Consider the following 25,057-nt stretch of genomic DNA (forward strand, 5'->3'; position numbering starts at 1 on the left):
GGGAGCTCTTTTGGTAACTCGGGAACGGGGGTATAGGTAGTGTAATTAGGGACTCGAATGGTACTGTTATCTTAGCATATGCTGGGCCTATTGGGGTTGCCACTGCTAATGTTGCGGAGTTTTCTTTGTTGCTCTTAGCATATGCTAGGCCTATTGGGGTTGCCACTGTTAATGTTGCGTAGTTTTCTTCGTTGCTTTATGGCCTACGGTTAATTAAATCTAGAAACCTGGGAAGCATTATTGTGGCGGAAGGCGACTCTCTTAATGTGATTAAGTGGTGTAAGAAAACAGAAAACCCTTAGAGATTGCGGTCTATTTGGGGTCAGGTGATGGATATGATTGCGCTGCTTTCTCTGTCTTTCAAGCATGTTTGCAGAGAGGCCAACATTGTGGCTGATGATCAGGCCAAAAGAGGGGTTTCACTTGCTTCTTCCTTCCTTGGCCAATCTCTTGACTCCTTTTCTCCTTGATTATTGTAATTTTGCTTGAATTTCTGCAATAAGAATTGATAACTTTGGTCAAAAAAAAAAGAAAAAAGATGAGAGAGGTTGTACTTGTTTGTCAATTGTAATAAAGACTGTAATTTGTTAGTAGAATTCCAGTTTAGTCCAAGTTCTGTAGCACTCATTTTTATTTGTTTTTTTTTTTTTTTTAATTAGTGGGGATATCGGCCCTTACCCATTTTATTAAAGAATCAAAAGAGGTATTATATAAAAGGTGCAATTTGTATAGAGCCGATGCTCTAAACAATCAAAGTAAAACGCACCTTCAAATAGTGTCGAGGAATGTGGTTTCAATATTAGAAATATTTGTGATAGCCTTAAAATATAATTTCATCTTTAATTATAAAATTTAAAGCTTAAAACATAATATAGATTGAGCAGATCTATGAAAACTTGAAAATCTTGAAAGTTAACGGTTCAAAAATGCGTTACAATATGCGTTGTTTCCAAAGCTTGAAATCTGTTTTTTTTTCTCATGTCCAGGCATCTTAATGTCAAGATGATCAATTTGAGGATATTTGGGTATCGAAACAACTTCTTCTAGTGAAATATTTGAGGTGGGCTCCAATTTGATTGTTTAGAGCGTCGACTCTATATAAACTTTCTCCTTACATAAATACTCTTATACAACGCTTGGCAAGGGAAAACTAGCAACATTAGATGAATTGTAAGGCATTACAAAAGCAGAGGGGTGAGCACGCCATGCAGTTGCGTCATTCATAGAGACGGCTGCTTTGGCCAAAGAATTCAGAACCATATTTCCCTCCCTATAAGCATGTTGGGCCTTCCATTACTGATCAATGAAAAATGCAAGCTTAGATATGCTACTATCCATGATTAAACACAATCTCCAAAGAGGCCTGCAACGGCGATTCCAGGAATCAACAAGAAGCCTAGAGTCACACTCAATGACAAGAGGTACATAATTAAATTCCAATGCCAATGAAATCCCCATCTCAAGTGCATAGAATTCAGCTGTGTTATTCGAATTGGTGCCCAACGGAGCTGCAAAGCTCGCAATAAAACCACCTACATCAATCTTGATAATGCCCCTAGCATTATCTAGATTCTGCATAGAGAACCATCAATGTTAAGCTTAAAATAAGACTAGAGGAGGAAGTAGCCATGCCACCTGAATATCAATTCTGAGAGGTGATAAATTCCAATGAAGAATAATGTTGGAAGCTATATTTAATTAAGATAAACAAAAAACCAATTTTTTACTTTTGCCAATGATCTGACCCAATGAAAAATGTGCCTTTAAAGACATTCTCCGGGTGAATTACCTGCACCACGTACCCCAAAACTTTCCATCCAAATACACCAAATAGTAATAGACCAAACCTTTTTTGAATCATCCGGGAGCAAAACGGGGGCAAAGTATATCCCCAATCTAGTGAGACGACGTGGCTCCCAAGGAACAGATCGTGAGTTAAAAAAACAGAAAAAAGGGAGAGGAAAAAGAAAAAGGGGGTATATATCGAATCCTGTGAAACATTGGATAGCTTGTCTCCAAATTTTACTAGTGCGTTTTGAGACTTGAATGAAACTTGCTACAAATGAATGGTATTCGATTCCAACTCACCAGTGAAAAAGATCAGAGACCCATTCATGCTTATATAGCCAAAGAAAACAAAAAGATTGGTATTTTATCCTAAATACCTCCCCCATGAACGAAGCAAGCACCCTGAGAAAAACCTTTCCAGCGTTGCTCTTACAAAGATGCAAAGGCATCCCTTCTCTCTTTGATAAATACAAGTGAAAGTCAGACATTACCTCACAGCATTTTCTCATCCCTAAATTAGAGAGAGAGATGGCAGGGCAACATTTCGCAGGAATTGCTCTTGTTCTCGGCATAGCTGCCGGTATCCTGATGCTCTTGTGGAATATACACTTTCGTGGAGGCCTCAATTTGGACTCTGAAAATGCGCTCCACATTTCAACGTTCGATTCATTTCACCAACTTCTTCACCAATCTATTATTCACTATGCATAGGCTCTCTTTTAGTTCATTTTCATTACATCTTTTGGTTTGTTTTGTTTAGATTGCTAAGTTTATGGACTAGCTCTCTCTTGTACTTTCCACTCCTACTGATTGACGAATGCTAATATTTTATAGGTCCATCCCGTTTTGATGTTTCTTGGGCTAATTTTTTGTGGAGGAGAAGGTAACCCTTTACTCTCCTTTTCTACCTACGTTCAGGGCATGTGTGTTGGAACCAAATTCCTTCACTTCGAGGGCAATTTCCATTGACTATACCTATTTCTCATGTTTGTTTCATGGGAAAGTGGCACCACAAAAAAGTGCCAAACAAAACATTTTGTTCGTATGAAATTTTTGCATAAAATATTTTCACATTAAAGGACTCCCCCATTTGATTGAGTATAGAAATATTTTCACACCAATCGATCCACAGTAGAAAAGTTGACAATAAAATTGGACCAATTGTTGTGAAAAAATTTCATACCTAATCACATAGAGGAGTTCTTTTATGTTAAAATATATTAACATAAAAACTTTCTTGTTAGTCAATCATGCCCTAATTTTAATAAGGGTTCCCTTAGTGTTGTGTTCTTTGATTGTCAGCAATCGTCGCTTATAGGGTGGTCCGTCGATCATGCCCTAATTTTAATAAGGGTTCCCTTAGTGTTGTGTTCTTTGATTGTCAGCAATCGTCGCTTATAGGGTGGTCCGAGCAACGAAGAGAGCCCAGAAGGCTATACACATGCTTTTGCATTTAGTGGGTCTCGTCTTGGGAGTGGTTGGCGTGTATGCTGCGTTCAAGTACCACAGGAAGTTGGGTGAACCGGACATGTATTCCTTGCACTCTTGGTTGGGCATGGGCACCATTTGTTTGTATGGCTTGCAGGTATATATAATGCATCATTTCCTTTAATATCTACGAGCTGCAATCTCTCATGACCACATGCGCTGCATGATCATGAAGCTGACCTCGAGATGGTGAGAGGCCAAGATCGTCCATCCAAGTCATGACAAATTCCGTGGGTCGATTTCCCTCTCCATCATCGTCTGATGATAGATGGTGATTATGGGGGGCAATGGGCCGGGTGGCCCAGCCCAGCCTGGCCCAAGAAAACTAGGGCTTGGGCCACAAAATGTGGCCTGAGGGCAGGCCAGGGCCGAGCAACCACGGCCCAAGGTGGGACAGGCCGGGCCGATCCGCTTCCACCCTATCTGCCCACTTTTTATTTATTTTTTCCGTTTATATTTTTGGATTTCTTTGACGTGCTGTGGCCTTGATAGGGTTAGGGCTGGGCCAGGACCATGGCCATGGCCTCTTTGGCTATGTAATGGCTGGGCTGGCCTAGGCCGGCCCTTTGCCAACCTACGGGGACTAGGGATTGGCTAGGGCCCGGAATAGTGATGAACATTTGAGATATTTTTCCGAAGTGACCACAAAAAACTGTAATATTTTCCCACCAAGTGATCGCTTCCACAACGTTTCTTTTATTATATTTTTGGTGAGTTCTTATATGTTTTAGAAACTCCGCTAAATTGAAAATTTTACGACCACATCCAATGGTTAGAAAAGTGATAGAAGTGATTCCCTGTTTCACCTTTACTAAGTTAAAATAAATCCCTTTGCACGTGATTTTCTTTCGCCCCAAGCCCGAGTCAGCCGGTTCAACTCATTAGAGTTTTATGAGAATAGGCTAAGTCTATTTAGAGAAATCGAGGTGAGGTCCGAACAATGTAAAAGGTTAACTGCTTTATTGTAGAAGTAAGGTGTACCTCTAAAACAAATTTTAGAGATATTTTTTTGGTTTTGAAAATTTTATGATGGTTTGAAAATCAATTATTATCCTTAGTTATAAAATTTGAATTTTAAAAAAGAGTGTAAATCAAGCAGATCAATAAACACCTGAAATTCTTGAAAATAGATATTTAGATAATGTGTTACATGATGCAATATTGTTTTGAATTAAGAATTCTTTTATTTCTTCGTGTCCATACATCTCATCATCGAGATGATCAATTGGAGATTCTCCAATGTTGAGATACAATTTTTTGTAGGATTTTTTAGGCTTATATAAACATTTCCAATATTAAAAGGCCAAAGAGTGTAAGACTTTTCAAGTATGATATTAGAGAAAGGTACCTAATATGAGAGATCAATATGGATGACGTGAACCACAATCAATCTTTGAAGACGCATACATATGGGATTGTATACTATGAGACCATTTACCTATGATACAAGGAGGTCACAATTACTTATAACCATCTGATGTGAAATCTAACAGCTTTGGAGCATCACAAAATTCAAAAAAATTTCTTTGAAACTTTGAGCTTGGTCAATGAAATAAATACAGCCACCGAATTTCACATCCAACGGTGAAAATTAATTGGACCACCACGTATTAAAGATAAATGGTCTCATTATATGTTTCCCCTTACAAATAGTGCTTGCTAGTTGCCGGAAAGTTGCATGTGAATCACTTTCTACCGTACAACTGGTTTTGTGCCTTTTTTTTGTTAAAGAATGATTAGCTCCAACATAGGTCCGAACATTAATGACCAAATTCACCATCAAGGGTCCACTGACCACGCACAAATTGATGTGCGACCTAACAGCTTTGGTGTATCACAAAATTCAAAAAACTTTCTTTGAAACTTTGAGCTTGGTCAATGAAATATATACAGCCACCGAATTTCACATCCAGTGGTGAAAATTAATTGGACCACCTCGTATTAAAGATAAGAGAATGATGCTATAGGATCCTCCCCCACCCATATACGTAGAACCCCAAAGGATCACTATTAAATTTGACACGGATCCATAGAAAAGTTAAATGCCACACCCATGTGATAACTTTTCTAGAGATCCATGTTAACTTTAATAGTGAACATTGAAATCCTATACACGTTGGTGGGGGAGGATCCTATAGGATCATTACTTTGAAGAAAAGTGCTCTCAGTATATGTTTCCCCATACAAATTGTGCTTGCTAGTTGCTAGAATGTTACATGTGAATCACTTTCTACCGTACAACTGCTTTTGCGCCTTTTCCTGTAATCCTCTGGTCTAAAGAATGATCAGCTCCAACATATATCTGAACATTTATGTCCAAATTCACCATCAAGGGTCCACTGACCATGTACAAATGGAGAAATATTACATTTTCTTTCTAACGCTCAGCAGAAGTCCCAATAACCATGGATTTGTTGGATGAAATCATTTGCTCAAGCAACGGCTATGAACCATCCATTTGTCCAATTATCAGATTTATAATATTTGTGCATGTATACAATGAGTATATAGAAAGCACTTGCTTTTAGTACAAGGAGGTCACGGTGGGCCTTGTCTGCCACATTTCAAATCAGATGCCTGTGAATACGTTTTTGACTTAGTCTAAGTCCGAAGAAAAATTTCTTTAGCTTTGAGATACACCTCAAGCCACCAAACTGGACATCTAGTGGCTAGGAACAATAATGACCTCCTTAAATTAAAGATAAGTGTTCTCATAGTATACCATACATTAAGTCTATTATTTTGCTTCTTGAAAGTCGAATTTATCCCTATTAGTCAAAAATGAAATGTAACAATTTTGAGAATGTCACAAAGTTCAAAGAATTTTTGTTTAGAAATTGAGTTTGGTCAATGTTACAACCCTTGAGGTCTGCTTTCATATCAAGCTCCATATACCAAACTAAATAGTCGAATTGAATTCTTTTTCATATTTTAATAGTCCAAAAACATGATTTTAGTCACCAAACTGATCTCAACGATATTGCACAAACTTTTTGCTCAATTTAAGACCCCTCCAGGTCCGCATAATATGTTTTTATTGCTTATTTCAATGATATTGCACAAACACCCCTCAAGGTCCTCATAATATGTTTTTATTGCTTATTTCAATGCTGTAGTAGAAAGGGACTGCCCACATTTATAGGTAGTTTTTCTGTTGCAAAAGTAATTATTGGAAACTTCTTGAATAGAGCTATTGAGGAATCCTGTTGTCATATTTCATATATGGACACGGTTTCTATGCGGCCAGCCCACATATTGTAGAAACGCGGGCTTGGCGATAAATAAATTTTTTTAATATAATTTGATCCTAAATTTTAGAGAATATATAATCTTTAACATAGAGATCATGAATATGAATTGTTTTTTTTTTAACTAGAAATAATAATTATATTAAAAAAACAATTGGACCGTTAGTTACACATGTTTTTAGATGGACCACCTTTTTACATCCATCTTTAAAATGGATGTTTTACACCTTTGTACTGCATATTGTAGAAATGCAGTCCAGCTTGCATGAGACAATTTTCCTTCACATATTACTGCATGCAAAGCTTCTCTTCAAGTAAAATATCTAAATATCGTCCGTCAAAACTTGGTGACTATCATATACAACCTTTTCGTAGAAAAGTGGGCTTCAACATTGCATTCTCTCATTCTTTTTTCTTCTTTTTGTTTTTTTTAATTTTTTTCCTTGAAGTGTTAATGGATTGCATCTCTCCCCCTATGCAAAGAAGTGAAGTCCCTTTTGCTTCAGCATAGTATAAGCTTAATATAAACATGGCTATCTAGACATAAGAACAGACTCATGACATAGGTGGTCAGGATGGTGGGTACCCAAGATGACTTTCATTCCTACCATAGTCAGGAAACTCCTTCCCCAATAATCCATCCTAAACAAATGAGATTGATTTGGGTTGAAGTTTTTATCAAAAAGCTAAAGGAGGCTAACCTAGCCCATCTTTGCCTTATGAACAAAAATTACGTGCTATTGCAATGAAGTATTATTGGAAGTTCATGTTAGATTGATAAGTCTCTTTTATGCATCTTGCAGTGGATTTTCGGATTCGTGACTTTCTGGATCCAGGGTGCAAGAACAATCACTAAAGAGAGATTCCTTCCATGGCATGTCGCTGCTGGACTCACCTTATTCATAATGGCAATTGGCACAGCTGAGATAGGATTGATGGAGAAGTACACCTTTCTCAAGTCCTATGGTGTTATAAGCCATTTTGGAAGGGAAGCCCTGCTCATCAACTTCCTAAGCCTCATAATCCTCCTTTTTGGGATTTGTACTGTGTATACTGTAATTTTCCAACCACATGCTCCTACAATATTGTAGGCTTTGCCCACTCATCTCAACCCCACTTTCATCAGCTTTCTGTGGGGACCTTTTTATGAAATTACATTGGATTGTGTGTATGTATACAGTATAGTGTGGTTTTCACTTTGCTCCAGGAGAAAAATTGAGTTGCACTTTTTGATATGTGATAAATATTTGAAAGTTGATATTAAGAAAATATAGGTTGTACTTTTCTTATTCTTTTTCAAAGTTTTTTGGTTTTTTTGGATCTTTAATTGAGATGTTAGGTTATGTAAATTATAGCTTTCCTACTCTAACATTTGAGGAGTGCTCAAATGTTATCCGACGTATGCATGAGTTATTTGACGTATGCATGAGTTATTTGACATATGTCAACCAATATCTTCTTCTTTTAAGGAATTAATCCTTAAGGTGTAGGTAGTAATTATCAAGCAATATGGAGCCGATAAAATATAATATGTATCACATGCATGGTAAACCCTTCATATACGTTTTCGATCTATATGTTGTAGAAAACAAAAACAATCCACGAAAACAAGAAAGAAGAAACAAACACAACATAAAGAGACAACCAACCACAATGCAAAGATATACATGGTTCGGCAACGTGCTTATATCCACGAGAGATGAGAGCTTCTTTACTGGCAATGGAGAATATGGTTACATTAGCTCTTTTCCTCATGCCTCTCTGTTCTCTCTAATTACAAAGAAATCTACGTTTTTCCCTTAACCCTAAATGAACCCCCCATCGCAATAATATATATTGAATCGCAACAATGTATATCGAGTCACAACAATATATATCGAGTCCCAGATAGATGGTACAAATTATTGAAATACCCCAAGTACAGAAATATATTGAATCCCAGATATATCGAATCCCTATGTACAGATATCTATCGGGCCTTCGGCCCTCCGGGCTTTTAACCACCCTTTGGAATTGTCCTTATGACTATACCTTGACAGATCTATTTCCTCAGAGTACAAGATATCAATCCTCAATAACCACCACCTTGGTTTGAATTCTGTTGAGCCACCCTGAAGATGTCTTCATCCCCGTAACTCCATAAAGGTACGCGATTGTACCCCCACCTGCCATGGGGTGTTTCCCTCACTCTCAACTATGAGTGACATTAAACAAGTCCAAGTAAAGCTTGAACTTCTCCATAGTGACCGGCTTTGTAAGTATATCTGCAGGGTTGTCATTTGTATGAATTTTCTTTAGGTGAATGATTCCTTTTGACACAAGCTCCTAGCTCTTGTGATATCTCACAGCAATGTGTTTTGTCCTTGTATGAAACACTTGATTCTTTACAAGATTTATGGCACTCAGATTATCACAATGCAACACAATACCTTCTTGCTCCAACCCTAACTCACGAGCCAAACCTGTAGACCAGATCACCTCCTTTGTAACCTCAATTGCTGCCATGTACTCTGCCTCTGTCGTAGACAAGGCAATCGTGTGTTGAAGCATTGCCTTTCATGAAATACGATGATAGTGTGAAGACATACCCTATAGTAGATCTCCACTTGTCTAAATCACCAGCATCGCCGAAATCGACATATCCCACCAGTTCTGTAGAGCTTCTCTTCCTGTTGAACATAATTTCGAGATCTGAGATCCCGCTCAGATATGTGAAAATCCACTTGATTGCATTCCAATGATCCTTGCCAAGATTACTCATGTATCGACTAACAACACTAACAATATGAGATAAATCCGGCCTGCTACAAACCATAGCATACATGAGGCTTTCGGCTGTGCTAGCATAGGGCACCAGAGACATCTGCTCTATCTCCTCATCTGCAGTGGGACACTGCCGTTCAAATAATTTGAAATGACTCGCCAATGGAGTTCTAACTGACTTGGCCTTGTCTATGTTGAAACCCTCCAGCACCTTTTCAACATACATTTTTGAGTTACCCGGAGTTTACTTGCACTTTTATCTATATGAATCTCCATACTAATGATCCTATTAGCAGCCCCTAGATCCTTCATATCAAACTCAGAACTTAACATAGACTTGCGAGAGGTTATGTCATATGCATTCTTGACAGCGATGAGCATATCATCAACATAAAGCATCAAGAGAATAATGGAATTATCATAAAGAACTTTAAAATAAATATAATAATCATATTCACTTCTTGAGTAGCCAATCCGTACCATGAAAGAGGAGAAGCGCTTGTACCACTGCTTGGGAGATTGCTTAAGACTATAAAGCGATCTCTTGAGCAAGCAAACTTGATCTTCCTTTCCATGTGCCTTGAAGCCTTCAGGTTGTTCCATAAAGATTTGTTCTTCCAGATCGCCATGAATAAACATTGTCTTCACATCAAACTGTTCTAGCTCCAAATCAAACATGGCTACTAAAGCAAGTAATAACCTTATTGAAGTGTGCTTGACAATCGGAGAGAATATTTTATTGTAGTCCACTCCCTCTTTTTGAGTGTAGCCCTTTGCTACAAGGCTAGCCTTGAATATCTCACATTCCTTTTCTGTTGTTGCCTCTTTCTTTCGAAAGATCCCCTTGCACCCAATCACATTCCTTCCCTTGGACCTCTTGACAAGTTCTCAAGTGTTGTTCTTTTTCGGAGACTCCATCTCCTCCATCATGGCTGTCATCCATTTATCATTTCGTCATGCATCACTTAGAGCATCTTCAAAGGAGTTGATTTCCTCAGTACTAACAGTGAGAGCAAAGGCTACCATGTCCTCAAAGCCGTATCTCACAAGGGCTTTGTGAACACGTTTCTTTCTGCCTTTTGCCAGGCTGTAGGGTTCACCATGTAGTTGCTGCTATTCTGGTATGCTGCAAGATAATTCTTCCTCTTCTGGTATTTCAGACTCTTCTAGCTCTACCTGGGCTGTCGATCTTTCTCCATCACTTTTATTTACTTACACTCTGTCATCATAAATGTTGATGGACTTCACCATGTGAGATTCATTAAATACAACATCCCTACTAAGCACAACCATATGTGAAGTAGGATCTCAAAGCTTGAATCCCTTCACTCCCTTCTCAAAACTGAGAATGCACTGCTTAGACATAGAGTCTAATTTGGAACGTTGCTCACTCTATATATGAACATAGGCTGGGCATCCAAAGATCCTCAGCATAGAGTAATCTACTGGCTTTCCTGTCCATACCTCCTCTAAAATTTTGCAATCAATAGCTGTAGATGGTGACCTGTTAACGATGAAACAAGTCATGTTAACTGCTTTTGCCAAGAAATGTTTCTTCAAATCTGCATTCAATCTCATACTGCAAGCTCTTTCCAAAAGAGTCTTGTTCATCCTCTCAACCACACCATTTTTTTGAGGAGTTTCTGGTGTGGTAATGTGATGTACAATCCCCTCTTCTTTACACAATTCTTGAAATTCTCTAGACTTGTACTCCCCGCCATTATCTAATCTCAAGTATTTCAGTTTCTTTCCTGTCCTCCTTTCTACCTCTGCTTTCCATTGTTTAAACTTCGTGAATGCTTCATTTTTGTGTTTCATGAAGTAGACCTAGACATTTCTTAAGTAATCGTCAATAAAGGTAATGAAGTATTCTGCCCCACCCTTGGATTTGATTGGTGAAGGTCCCCATACATCAGCGTGTACATAGTCTAGAATATCGTTGCTCGTATGAACTGCAGTTTTGAATCTAATCGTGCACTGTTTATCGAAAACACAGTACTTACCAAAATCCAGTTTACAAGCTCTGACACCCTTCAGCAATTTTCTTTTATGAAGTTGCACCATATCTCATTCACTCATATGCCCTAAACGCATATGCCATAATTTTGTGTCATTTGTACTGGACTCTATATCTGTGGTTACAGAAGCTCCACCTGTAACTGTATTCCCTATCAACTTATATAGGTTCCCAACCATCTGACCTTTCATGACAACCATAGATCCCTTACTAACCCTGAGGACTCCACTTGTTGTTGTATACTTGCAACCATTCGAGTCAATGATCTCCAAGGATATTAAGTTTTTATTTAATTGTGGGACATGCCTCACATCTGATAAGACTTGTACTATCTAATCAAACATCTTGATTTTCATAGTTCTTATTGCAATAATTTTGCATACCTCATCATTCCCCATTAGAACAGATCCATCACTATATGATTTGTAGGTTTCGAACCAGTTTCTATTTGGACACATATAAAAAGAACATCCAGAATCTAAAATCCAAGAATTAGTAAATTGATTCTTACCTGAAGATATAGAGTGAAGATCCCCATCATCTATGTCAGAGCTATCAGCCATGCTAGCCTCATCAGATGCTTTTCCTGTTCCTATCCTCTTTATATCCTCATTTCTTTGCGTGCAGTCTCTCTTCATATGACCTTCCTTTTTGCAGTAATAGTGAATAAACTTGTCCTTCCCCTTCGATTTTGACCGACTTCTGCTTCCATACCTTTTTTGATTTGATCTGCCCCTTTTATGACTCTCTTTGTGTTTTCCAAATAAATCTTCTCTTGATATTTAATACTGCTAGTCTTCTTCCTTGTCTCGTTTGACATAAGAATAGCAGTGACTTCATCCGTTTCAAGAGTCTTCTTCCCGTATAATAGATTCGTAACCAGGTGATCGTATGATTCTGGAAGTGATGTCAACAGAAGTAGGGCCTTGTCTTCACCCTCAATTTCGGCCTCAAGGCTTGCTAACTGGCTTATGATCTGGTTGAACTCGTTGAGATGTTCAAGCAGATCCGTGCCTTTTTCCATCTGAAGAGAATACAATTGTTTTTTCAAGAACAACTTGTTCGTCAGAGATTTCATCATGTAGATACTTTCAAGTTTTGTCCAAACCTCCGGAGCAGTTTCGAGGTCCACCACATAACACAAGGCGTCATATGATAGATTCAGACGAATCGTGCTTACCGCCTTTTCCTCCATCTCTTGCCACTTTTCATCGTCTATCTTTGCTGATTTCTTTGATTTCCCTAGCAAAGCATTAGCTAGACCTTGCTGTATCAGAAGATCCTTCATCCTTCGTCATCAAAAAGTGAAGTTGTTCTTTCCATTGAACCTCTCAATATCATTGATGCTTGAGCCTTTTCCTGTCATCGTGGTAGCAAACCCCACAACGTGGAATAACCTAGTAAGCTCTGATACCAATTTGTATAAACGAAAAGCAATCTACGAAAACAAGAAATAAGAAATAAACACAAAAGAAAGAGACAATCAACTACAATGCAAATATATATGTGGTTCGGCAACGTGCCTACGTCCACGGGAGATAAGAGCTTCTTTACTGGTAATGGAGAATAGGATTACATTAGCTCTCTTCCTCACGCTTCTCTGTTTTCTCTGATTACAAAGAAATCTGTGTTTTTTCCTTAACCCTAAATGAACCCCCATGACAACAATATATATTGAATCGCAACAATGTATATCGAGTTGCAACAATACATATCGAATCCTAGATAGATGGTACAAATTACTGAAATATCCCAAGTACAAATATATATCGAATCCAAGATATATCGAATCCCCATCTATGGATATCCGAAGCCTCAAGCCCTTCGGGCGGCCCTCCGGAGTTGTCCTTTTAACTATACCTTGACAGATCTATTTTTTTAAAATACAAGACATCAATCCTCAACATATGTTTGCTGTAAATATTATTTAGTTATTGAAGTGCGTACATTGTGGTATTCACATCCGTTATAGAGTGAAAAGACTTGTACGACAGCTCGTGCATAGTTGACAACAATATTTTAGACCCCCAATAGGTGAGACAGATCTGGTAGATCCAATATCGTAGCATTGGATTGAGCTTGGATTAGTCCGAATCGGTGATCTAGAAAAATATGAAAAAAACAATAAAAATGAAATATAAGAATTACAACATGGTGGAGATTTCGAGGGATCTAAGAAAATAGAACAAATTACGTACAAACACTTTTTTGAGGGTCAATTATCAAATGGGGAGTAAATTACTAGCAGGACCCCCCTCCTATGGCACAGTTTTTTCCCACAGTTGCTTTCCTGTTCAGCAATGCAAATACCTAGCAGGAAGAGAGCTAAATTTTTTTCAAAATAAATGTGCTATTTGAAGTACCACACAACTCTCTAACTTCAAAAATAAAAACAGTCTCTCTTTACAAATCTTTCTCACTCTACGAAAATAACAAGGACTGTCTCTCTCGTCCTTTTCCCTTTCAAGTTTCAACTCTCTCTAAATCTCTTTCTCTCTCTACAAAAAGAAAAGTCATTTCCGTCTCTTTTCTTTCCCTTTCAATTTTCAATTCTCTCTCTAAACTTTCTCTCCCTCATAAAAGATGAACGGTCTCTCTCTCTCTCCTCTTCCCTTTCTCCCTACAGTTTCCTCTATCTCCCTGTAAGTCTTTTCTCTCTCTACAAGAGCCTACAAAAGATTGGAAAACCCATGTTTATGGACGTGGGTTCTTCGAACAAAGGAAAGCAATTAGCCTTGTTATTCAATCTTCAAGCCCTTGAAACCTGCATTAGCCAATCTCATAGACTTTCTCCTCCCCCCATTTGCGTATTTCTGTTCTGAGTTTTATCAGGAGGAACCAGAGGAGTGTGAAGAAGCACCTCATTTCTAATGGCCGTGGTTTTTTTTTTTTTGAACAGTTAAATCCCCATAGAAGATTAATGTTGATGCACCAAGAGATCGAAATCCCATTGAAAAAATTACAAATTTTAACCGGAGAAGTGCATTATGTTGAGGTCAAGGATTTGTATAAATTTTATTTTCGATTTTAATTTGCCGCAAAGGATCATTTCCTAAGGTTTTAAGACCACTGGGAGAAACATTTCTGGCGAGATAATGATTTTAAGATCATCGGGATAAGTTTTCCAGGTGAGATAATGGTCGGATTTCTTAGAAACGAGAAAGAGCTCTAGCTTTTGGTTCGATTGAAAATAAAACCTAGATTTGAGGGTTTCGGTTCGTAATATTCTGGAAAATAAGGAACACTGATGTTGGGCTTCTCTCTAGTCCTCTCACACTCATACTTGTACTCTCTCTCCTACCTCTCTCTCTTCCCTATGTGGGTCTTTGTTAGAGAAAGCAAGCCATGCAGAAACAAGGTGGGGCCTCTCTTCCCTTTGTGGGTATGAGAAAGGCAGTGAAAATGGAATTGGAAGCCATGGTTTCTTCTTTCCTAGCGAGGGAAAGTGGTGGTGAGAGAAGATGAGAGAGGAGAGAATATATATATATATATATATATATATATATATTTATTGAAGTTGTCTTCTTATCTTGTATTTGAAGTACCTGATAGGAAGGAACTTAGGAAAAAAAATACCGCAGGTAGGGGTTGTCACCCATAATTTTAGGTAAATGACACCCCGTTTGGTAATTAAGCGTTCCGAAAAGTATCTATATGTAATTTGTTAAAAAAAATATTAGATGAACTTAAAAAAAAAAACGAAAAATAAATTCATAAAAAGGGGTTTAGGACATAACTGAGCTAGGACCAATTCCATCCCTAAACCAAATTGATCTATACTACTTTCCATCTAGATCAATGATCGGAATTGGAAACTATGTTTTAAAACACAGATTTGCAAATTCTCATTACCTCTTGGGATCACTCGAAACCCCTTTTAAAGGCTATCAGTTTTGAGAGAGTTCTAAAGAAAATTTGTATTATAAAATCTTACTAGAAGCATCCTAATATCATACTTAGTTCCGGTAGACCTCTATGTAGGTCAACGGTGTTTGCAAAAACTAAGCGATTTGACCCAAACCCGTTCGGTTAGGCTATTTTTTTTTATGGTCAAGTACTAGATCTCAAGAAAACGTTTTTAAAAAAATTAAAAAACTAAAAAATAAAAAATTTATTTATAATATTTTTTTTTTGTTTTCTATCATTTTAGAAAATATTGGAAATACTCATTTTATTGCTTCCCTTCTTTTTTGGATTATTTCTAAAATACCCCTAGTCACAAATAGATTTTTAAAAATCTATTTTTCACTAGTTTTGCAACCTCATTTAGATGTGTTTTATTAAATTTACTTTTAATATATTTTCATAGTTTTTTGGGATTGTTTGTATTTTTTTTTTACACTTTTTAACCGGTCGGACCTAGTCCTGGTTACTTGGCCCGACCCTAAGCCGGGTACCGTGCTCGAGTCGTGGCTTATTGCAGCTCAGACGTAACCTAAGCCATGTTTCACTTGCAAGGGATAAGACTTTTTTTGATAATTTTGTTGGGCAAACAATGATGGAAGCGGACTCCTGGTATATACGATGCATTGGGCTAGCAAGAAAGAGAAATCCATGTTACAACTTTGCTAGATTTCGGATAGGATTGCGGGATTGGACCAGTTTTGTAGAATCGCTTTGACACCTTCTTTGATTTAAACAAAAAGCAATTTGGCCCTTTGGCCGATTCTGAGGAAGACTTCAATTTTTTTTTTTTTTATATCATTATCATCATCATTATTATAGCCTTTCTCGAACTAAGTAGAGTCAGCTATATGAATATTGGTCTGCCATTTTGATCTATTAAAGGCCATATCCCCAGTGAGGTTATAAGTTTCATATCTTTTCTCACTACTTCCAACTAAGTCATTTTGAGCCTACCCTATGGCCTTTTTGAGGCTTTCAATTGAACTAATGCGCACCTCTTAACCAGTGTTGTATTGGGTCCCTGCAGCACATGGCCACCCCACCTAATTCTAGTTTCTCTCATCTTGTTGCCTATTGGTGCCACATCTATATTCCCCCGAATGCATTTATTTCGAATTCTATCTCTTATTATCTTGCAACTCATCCGTCTCAACATCTTCATCTTATCTATGTTGGATATGGTGATATCCAAAAAATCATCAACATAAAAAAATCTTATATTACGTGGGATTTGGATTCATATTGATAAATTTCTTAATAAATAGAAATCCAAAAAGATTAGGAATCGCGGGTATATCTCTTGGTTTTTGAAATATATATAATATCTATGGCAAGTTTTTTATTTAGTGTGGATTCCTAACCTTATATATGTATATGAGATGAAAAAGGAAATAATGTATGCCCTATTTGGGTAACTATATAGGGGAATAGTGAGGCAAGGCCCTCCTATCTAAGAGAAGAGAGCTTCCTATGGATAAAACTTGCCTCCTTTCTGAGAGAAGAGAGCTTCCTATGGAGAGAAACACCACGATGTGCCTCTTATAAGACGAGAGGTTAGTTTCATATAGGAAAGTAGTTCCCATGAATATTTTGGATGATTTCCCTTTAGTGAGAAAAACCCTCAGTTACTCTCGAAGTTCTCTCCTGGACTGTGGTTTAGTTGTGGACTAGGGATAGGTATCTTATTGGACAATAGTTTAGTTGTGGACTGGAGATGAAATATCGGCGGATGGTGCCGATTAGGAGAGTGGGTCTAAAAGGGTTTCTTCGACTGATTTTGTCGAGGGTTAGAGATATATGTTATACATAATTTTTGACATACTTACATCCCTGGTACAAATAAGAAGAGATCCAGTAACAACCTGGTCCTTCTGGTGCCCAAGACACCGTTAGACCAAGTGAACACTACAAAATAAACCTAAAACTGGGCAACCTCGGAAAAAGTATTGGAACAACTTCAAAATACATGAAAACAATAGTTTGGGATGTCCAAAGGACACTCACAAAGTTTTGTCATATTCTGATAAGTTTTGATATGATCAGGATGAAGCTAGGTTCTCAAATCCAACTCCTATCATGCTAAAAGGGGCCTTATACCTAGAGCCCCATTTTTGGGGTTTTGAAACAATATCAGACCATTTCCATGAGATCCGAAAAGTTGAAAAACCCCCAGGGACCAAATTTGGGAACAATCGGACCTTCCAAGACCATTTTGGGGGCCCAAATTATCATAAACGAGTGGGTTTCACACTATTACGGTGCAGCCTCGGTGAACCAGTTGCCATTTCTAGAAACTATTTTTTCACCCATTGGGATGATTTTCAAGTGCTCATTGTTTGAGGTCATTTTCTATCACTCATATTGGTGCGCATAAGGAGAAAGCAGTTCGCGACCTAGGTCCGCAGGTACTAAAATGCCTATGGACTACGGAAGCCCTAGGTCAATACCCTGATCCAGAAGTGAAATTTCCAACATTCTCAGAATGGCCCAAGAAGATTCTAGATCGTTCCTAAGAGTTTCTCTAGAACACCTGTCAAGGTTTATTGCAATTCGATGGGTTTTAGGCAGTGCAAATGTCAAAATAGTTTCGGGAAATTTTACCTCTATCATGCTGAAAATAGACTTTGAACTACAACACCATTATCGAAGTGTCAAATGGTCTCCAGACCATCGCCATTGGATTGAGAACATTCGAAAACCATCGAGTACCAATTTTTGGCGCATTCAGATGCTTCTAGAGCTGGTTATGATCACATTACCTAAAATGGATAGGTCGTACACCCTCGGTGAACCAGTTTCCATTAATAGAAACTGTGGTTCTCAACTTCTGGGGCAAAATTTACATGGCTGTATGTTCCTCATTCCGGGTCGAATCTAGTCCAAATTTTGAGAACGTGTTCGTCTCGACGACCCAGTCAATTTGATATATGACACGCATGATAATACGACTCGAGCCAAGAGAAATCGAAGAGAGAAGTTCGTCGGAAAACTTTTAAAAGTAGCAGGAAATTTCCAGCAAACGTCTCCTCGATCAAATGGCCATATCACGACGCTCGCGCTTCGGATTGACCTCAAACCAAACCCATTACAAGCACGAGGTCAAAGGCTTCATCTGAGCCGAACTTCGTGCGTGATGGACGGTCAGTTTCGACATACGATGAGTCCGAAGTTGCTGCGATTCCGGCCATCGAAATCCAAACTACGACAAAAGTTTCCCAATTTCGAAAACCATTGTCTGGGCACCAAATCGAGCCGTTCCTTTTGTAAAATGATTGTGGAAACATGTTAGGTACACTACAATGAAGAAACTGACGAAAAACACTGAGAAACAGATGGAATCTAAAATCTAAAATTGTATGTTTTTCCATGTTTTTGTCGCAACATGATCATGGCTCGAGAGTCCGATCCATGGTTAAGGATATCAAAACGATCATAATTCCGAACTGATCAAGAATAGAATAATCTATTGGCCAGATGAAGATCAGAAGGACCCCGAACGGATCCCGAAAGATTGTGATGATTGCATGGCCATTACAGGGACCTGTTTGGAATTTTATATATTGTTGATGCAGGGGCAAAATCGTCATGTTGCCCCTTTGTAAAAAATTTTTAATTCATTGAATTGTTAATTTCTATATATTAGGTTAGAAATTAATTATCCACCCATGTTTGGGCCCCACTTCTATATAAGAACGAACCATCTACTTGTAAAGGACACTTCTTTCATTAATAAAAAATTCATTTTGTTTGAGTGTTGGGTCACGACTTCGAGAGAGAGGAGAGAAAATTTGGATGGGTACGCCTAGGTAACTTTCTCTCTTCTCTCTCCTCTCTCTTCTCTTTCTCTCTTCTCTTTCTCTCTTTTCTCTCTCTCTTCTTTTTCTTTATCTTCTCTCTCTCCCTCCTCTTCCCCTCTCCTCTTTCTCTCTCTTCTTTTTCTCTTCTCTCTATCTTATCTCTTCTCTCTCTTTCTTCCTTCCCCCTCTCTCTCCTCTCTTAACTTTCTCTCGCCTCTTCTTTTCTTTCTTCTTCTTTCCCCATCTCTCGCCTCTCCTCTTTCCTTTCTCTCTCATCTTCTTTCTTTTCTTTCTCTTCCTCTTTCATTTATTTCCGCTCTTCTTTCTTCTTCTTTCCTTTCTCTGTCCTTTTCTTTCCTTTTCCCCCCTTCTTCTTTCTCTTCCCTTCTGCTCTCTCTCTCTCTCTCTTCATAAGGGCAAAAAAGTGGGTTTACCCTTTTTGGCGAGCCTCGCTGGAGCTTTTATACTTTCTCTCTCTGTCTCTCTGCTCTCTTAGAGATGGCAACGTGGGCTTGCCCTTTTTGGCGGATCTCGTTGTGGTCTCTGTACTTCTTCTTTCTCCTCTTTCTTCTTTCTTCCCTATCTCTCTTCTCTTTGACATAGATGGCAGCATTAGCCGCTGCCTATGCCATGTTGCCTCTATCTAGTCTTTTTCTCTGACATAGACGGGAGCATAAGCTGCCGCCTATGTTGACTTTCTTCCTTCTGTCTGATACAAACGACAACGTCAACTGCCATTTATGTTTTCTCTCTCTCTCTCTCTCCTTTCTTCACAGATAGCAACAAGCTGCCATCTGTGCTTCTCTCTTTTCTCCTCTTTCTTCTCTTTCTCTCTCTTCTCTCTCTTCTTCTCTCTCTTCTTTTTCTCTCTCCTCCTTTCTTTACAGACGGTAGCAAACCACTGTTTGTGCTTTCTTCCTCTCTCTCCTTTCTTCACAGCTGGCAGCAAGCCGCCATCTATGCCTCTTCTCTCTCTCTCTCTCTCTTCTTTCTTCACAAACAACAACAAGCCGTCGTCTATGATCTTCCTTTCCCACTTTCTTCACAGATGGCATAAAGCTGTCGTTTGTGTTCACTCACTCAATCTCTCTCTCTTCATAGACGACATCAAGCCGCCGTCTATGGCCTCTCTCTTCTTCCTTCACAGATGGTAGCAAGCCGCTGTCTATATCATTCCTTCCTTCTTCTTTTTTCCCCCTCTATTTCCTTATCTTTCTCTTCCTTCTAAAGTCTTTTAAGTCAAAGAAGGTGATTTCGATCCGGTCATAAGCTCGGGGAGCATTCCAAGGTGATCTAAGAGGGCACCCATGCGAGTTAGCCGGAGTGCGTCACGGACCCAGATGAGATAAGTCCCCATCTCACACCTTAATTCCTCTCTCACCGGTTGGTCTTCCTGCCCGTGTCTTCTTCACACGGTTCACGAGAGAGCGGTCTCAGGTCTCGGGTCCATCTAGAACCCGGAGCCACGCCATTAGGTCACTCCGACCGGAAGGCGGGATGGAGGCATCTAACCAGCTTAGTGACTCCACTGGGGACACACTACCCCATCGTCGAATCATCCTAGTTTGACTCGCCTTTCTTCTATTTCCTATTCACTTTACAAACACATGTCTTCGAGTTTGCTTAACCCTTTCATTCGAGTTGGGGATTTTCTGATCCCCGCACTCGTGCACTCGCTTTGGGAATAGGTTCTGCGAACCTCATCCCCGACCTTTCTTCTGAGTGTTGACTTTGTGTCACGCTCCCAAGTCTTGACCTGGTTTGGTGCAAGGAGGGACCCAAAAGTTTCCCCCTCCCCATCTCCTAGCCTTGGTGTATCCTCCACCAAAGCACCTTGCATGACTGGCTCACTAGCCAACACACACAACATGCACCCGGCTATCAGCAAGTCACTTGCTGGTCCCACCGCTCGAGACAGTCGAAAGGTAGTTGTTTAGGGGCCTCGATCTCGGCCTTCGAATCCTTTGAGGATCGGGTCGCACGCATCTCGAGTTTCGAGGGCAGACCCGAGAAATTTTTGAGATCGCTCTCTCGAGAACGTTATTCGAGAACGGGGGCAGGTAATACCAATCGGTGAGAGAGGAATTTAAGGTGGGCTAGAGACTTACTCGGGCTGGCTCGTGTGGGTGCCGTCTTAGATCACGAAGAAAGCTCCCCAGTAATAAAACTGGTTCGGAATCGCCTCCCATGGCTTGTGTTCTTCCGTTTTCTGCAATTACACATATATGACAAAGGTTATATGACAAGTGGGTCAGACCTCACCCTTTTCCTCTTTGATGAAGGTACACAAGCATGCGAATTTAAAAGGAAGAAGAGAAACATAAGAGGAGAAAGACGGGGAAGGGAAGAATTTGACTAAGCGGGAGGATCAGAGCGATGACTAAACTGGTAAATAATTGTTCTGACATGGTAGCAAAATGGGCTCGGTAACTAAGACGACTCACAAGATTACTACTAGACGTCATTACTAGAATCGACTAGCTAGGCACGATGGTTAGTCTATTGTGGCAATAAAGCGGGCCAAGTAATCCTGACACAACAACATTATGGCTAGACGACAGGACTACCATGAGAGGCTAACCTCAATCCCTCTTAGTCGAATGAACGAATAACAGAATGATGGTTATGAGGAAAGAATAAGAAATGAAATAACAAAAGAAGGGAACAGAAGGAAGGAGGGAGAAGAAAGGAAGAGAAGAGTATGAAAGGCGAGAGAATGAAAGGGAAAGAAGGAAGGAAGACACAGTCAGCATTAGGCATGCCGGCTGTGTTAAAAAGAAGAGAGAGAAAACACAGTCGACGCTAGGCTGCATCCACTATGTTATACAGAGGAGAAGAGAGAGAAGATGCAGTCAACGTTAGACTTCACTGACGCTGTTAGAAGAAGAGAGAGAAAATGAAGTCAGCGCTAAGCTTCACCGATTGTGTTAGAAGAAAAGAGAGAAGATGCAGTTGACACTAGGCTTCGCCGACTGTGCCAAAAGATAAGAAAGGGAGAGACCCAGTCGATGCTAGGCTTGCGCTGGTTGTGATGGAAGAGAAGCAAGAGAGAGAGATCGAGCTAACGCTAAGCTTCGCTGATTATTACAAAAGAGAGAGAAAACTCGAGAAGGTGCTAAGCTTTGTTGACTGTGACAGAAAAGGAGAGAGAGAAATCCAGCCGATGCTAAGCTTCACTGACTACAATAGAAGAGAAGGAGAGAGAAATCCAGTCAGTGCTAGGCTCCGTCGACTACAACAAAATAGAAAGAGAGAGAGAAATCCAGCCGACGCTAGGCTTTGCCGACTGCAACAGATGAAGAAGGGAGGGAGATAGAGATGAGAAGAAGTGAGATAAAGATATAGAGAAGAAGAGAGATGGAGATAAAGATGAGAAAGAGGGGAGGAGAGAGAAAGAGATAGAGATGACAAAAAGGGGAAGAGAGAAAGAGATAAAGATGAGAAAGAGGGACAAAGAGAGAATGAGGGGAGGAGAAAAAAAAGGGAGGAGAGAGAAAGAGGGGAGGAGAGAGAAGAAGGGAGGAGAGAGAAAGAGAGGAGGAGCGTGAAAGAGAGGAGGAGAGAGAAAGATGAGAGGAGAGAGAAATTTAACTGTCAAAAGGATACAACCCATTTTTTCTCTCTCCTCTCTCTCTCCAAGACGTACCCACAAGCTTAAGCAAAATTCAAAATTTTATTGATTGATCCAAGAAGAATGAATTCGTCCATTATACAGTGAGGCATTGCCTGTTTATATTGAATTGGGCTAAAACGTGGGTGTATGCCCAAAAACTAGTTAGAATTGAAGATAATTACAATTTAATGGAATTTAAAGGAATTTTAGAAATGAGTGCAAAAGGATTGTTTTGCCCTTGCCTAACAACGTGTGGAATTTTAGAGCAGTCCCTGTTGCAGCCCGAGAACTTGCACTATCTTCTGTGGCTGACTCGGGGTCGTTCGGATGCCTGTTTGATCGAAAGATTATTGTTTTCTTGTCGGGCTCTACATGACGATCATTTTGACACCAACTTCGAGCCATGAATCATATTTTTGAGCCATGATCATGAGACTTGAATTTTGGATGAATCTTGAATCACACTGAGCATGCTTTCAAGATCAAGTTGCAATAAACATAGCTTGATTTCGTGTCCGGATGACGATTTTGTGGTCTTGATTTTTTGACTGGAATCTTGAAATCCAGCGACCAGAATCTTGAAATTTGGCAGCTGGAATTTACAGCAGCTTTGATGCCTTCGTGTGTGAAATCCAACCGTTCATCGTACGCAAGGTTTGGACCAGAGATAACCTCAGACCTCATACACTTAATGCAATTGGTTTCCTGCCAATAGGGTATGCGAGTGTCATGATCTGGCTGCTCGAACGAGGCATGTTTCTATTAAATTTTCTACAACTTCCTTCATGGGTCAGTGACTTTCATTTAGTTTTGCTCTCAGCTCACGTGTTGTCATGAGGTGTACCACATATCAAATCGCTCGTCTTGATGAGACGAATATGCTCACCAAATTTGGGAGCGATACGACTTGGAATGAGTGAGTTATAGGCCCCAAAAGTGACTATAAAAATAGACACCTTTAATGGTGTTTTGATGCAGTGAGGCCACATGGAAATAGTGTGCAACCTGCCACATTTTGGTATTTTACTCATAAGTTTGTCTTGGAGTGCCCGATTAAGCCGAAACTTGACCGATAGGAGTTTTTGACCATGCCAGATTTAATGGTGGTGGTCTCACAATTATTTGATGCACCAAAGGTGTGGCTCTAGTTATAAGATCCATTTCAGGGTGCAAGAGATCGATTTTGCTGAAATTGTTTCCTTTTGTTCACTGCCTTAAACATGTATGACCACAATGAAACTTGACAGGTGGTCTTTTAAAGTGTTGATGAAGATTTTGACCAATTCTGGGGTCATTCTAAGACTGTCGAGAATTTCCACTGTTTTGCAGGCTTTATTGACCTGCTTCCTATCAGGGACCAAGGTGCTGAAAAATACGTTCAAACAGCTTGTCCCGCCGATTGTTATGCTTCAAGAGAAGTGAGAAGGACAATCATTCAAAAAACTTCCTTCGGCTTTTACTGTTTTTCTTCCTAGCCACAGGACCACGTGAATACTGAGGAGATTCATGTAACGGTGTAACTAGGATGCTCAGACGTAGGGATGCATTTGTTCGCAGGTCCATTCATAGAGACTTTTAGGGGGAGAAGAGACTTTTTGGGGGATCTTGTCGAAGTCCTCACCCTTGTGCAGACTATTTGTGATTCTGAAGCTGAGGATTTTGTACGAACCTCATCAGTCATAATTAGGCTAGTCTGGCAATTGAGTACCATGTCGAAGGGTATTGTTCCCATTTGGTCTGGGTTCGTTTGTTTGCAAAACCCCATATTACCTATGTGAGGAGAGAGAGAGAGATATAACTACCCATACGTGAATTTAAAGCTTCAATAAGGAGTGGGTCCTAAGCCTGCTCCGAATGTTGCTAGATCAACAGATGATCGTTCTACCTGAGTCGAAAAAGCTAGAAGAAGCTGGTCTTGTCACCAACCTAAACTACTACGCTTACAATAGAATATTGGGACACCTTGAATAAGAATGCTTCACCCTCAAGGATCATATTGAAGCTTTGAACCAGAAGGGACAGATACAGCTCGAGAGTCTCAAGAAGGCGTTTGGGCTAGTTGAATTCGCTCACGTGGTGACAGTACAAGAAGAAGGCAAGCAGGATTATCATCTTGAGGACCTGCCATTACATCTTCTCCAAGCGCTGTACTGCATGATGCTCCAAGTTGGACTCATTACACTAAAGCCATCCGTACAGCCCAGGTATCTCCCTTGAGGGACCAGAAAACTGTGGTGCTCATATCACCAAATACAAGGTCACGGTCTAGATGAGTGCTTCGCCTTTCAAGCCATAATGAAGGATAAAATACAAGAGGAACACTTCACCGACATCCCATAGGATTATGTCAGATTGTTGTCACCAGAGGTCGTTCGAACACAGACCTCCTCTAGGAATGCACAGCCTGAGCTTTCTGAGTCAGACGAACGTTCAACTT

General features: G+C 39.6%; 1 protein-coding gene across 1 annotated transcript; it reads left to right on the forward strand.

Moving 5' to 3' along the window:
* Window positions 1-2,627: 2,627 nt before the first annotated feature.
* LOC18423360 (putative ascorbate-specific transmembrane electron transporter 1) lies at window positions 2,628-7,816 on the forward strand. Its single transcript, XM_088863810.1, has 3 exons — window positions 2,628-2,671; window positions 3,174-3,373; window positions 7,328-7,816. Exons 1-3 carry the CDS (start codon window positions 2,638-2,640, stop codon window positions 7,613-7,615), a joined length of 522 nt encoding a protein of 173 aa, XP_088719936.1. The 5' UTR covers window positions 2,628-2,637; the 3' UTR covers window positions 7,616-7,816.
* The last annotated feature ends 17,241 nt before the right edge of the window (window positions 7,817-25,057 follow it).

The sequence above is a fragment of the Amborella trichopoda genome, chromosome 4 (assembly GCF_054954075.1).
Source record: "Amborella trichopoda isolate Santa Cruz 75 chromosome 4, AtrichopodaSantaCruz75HAP2 v2.0, whole genome shotgun sequence".
NCBI lineage: Eukaryota > Viridiplantae > Streptophyta > Magnoliopsida > Amborellales > Amborellaceae > Amborella > Amborella trichopoda.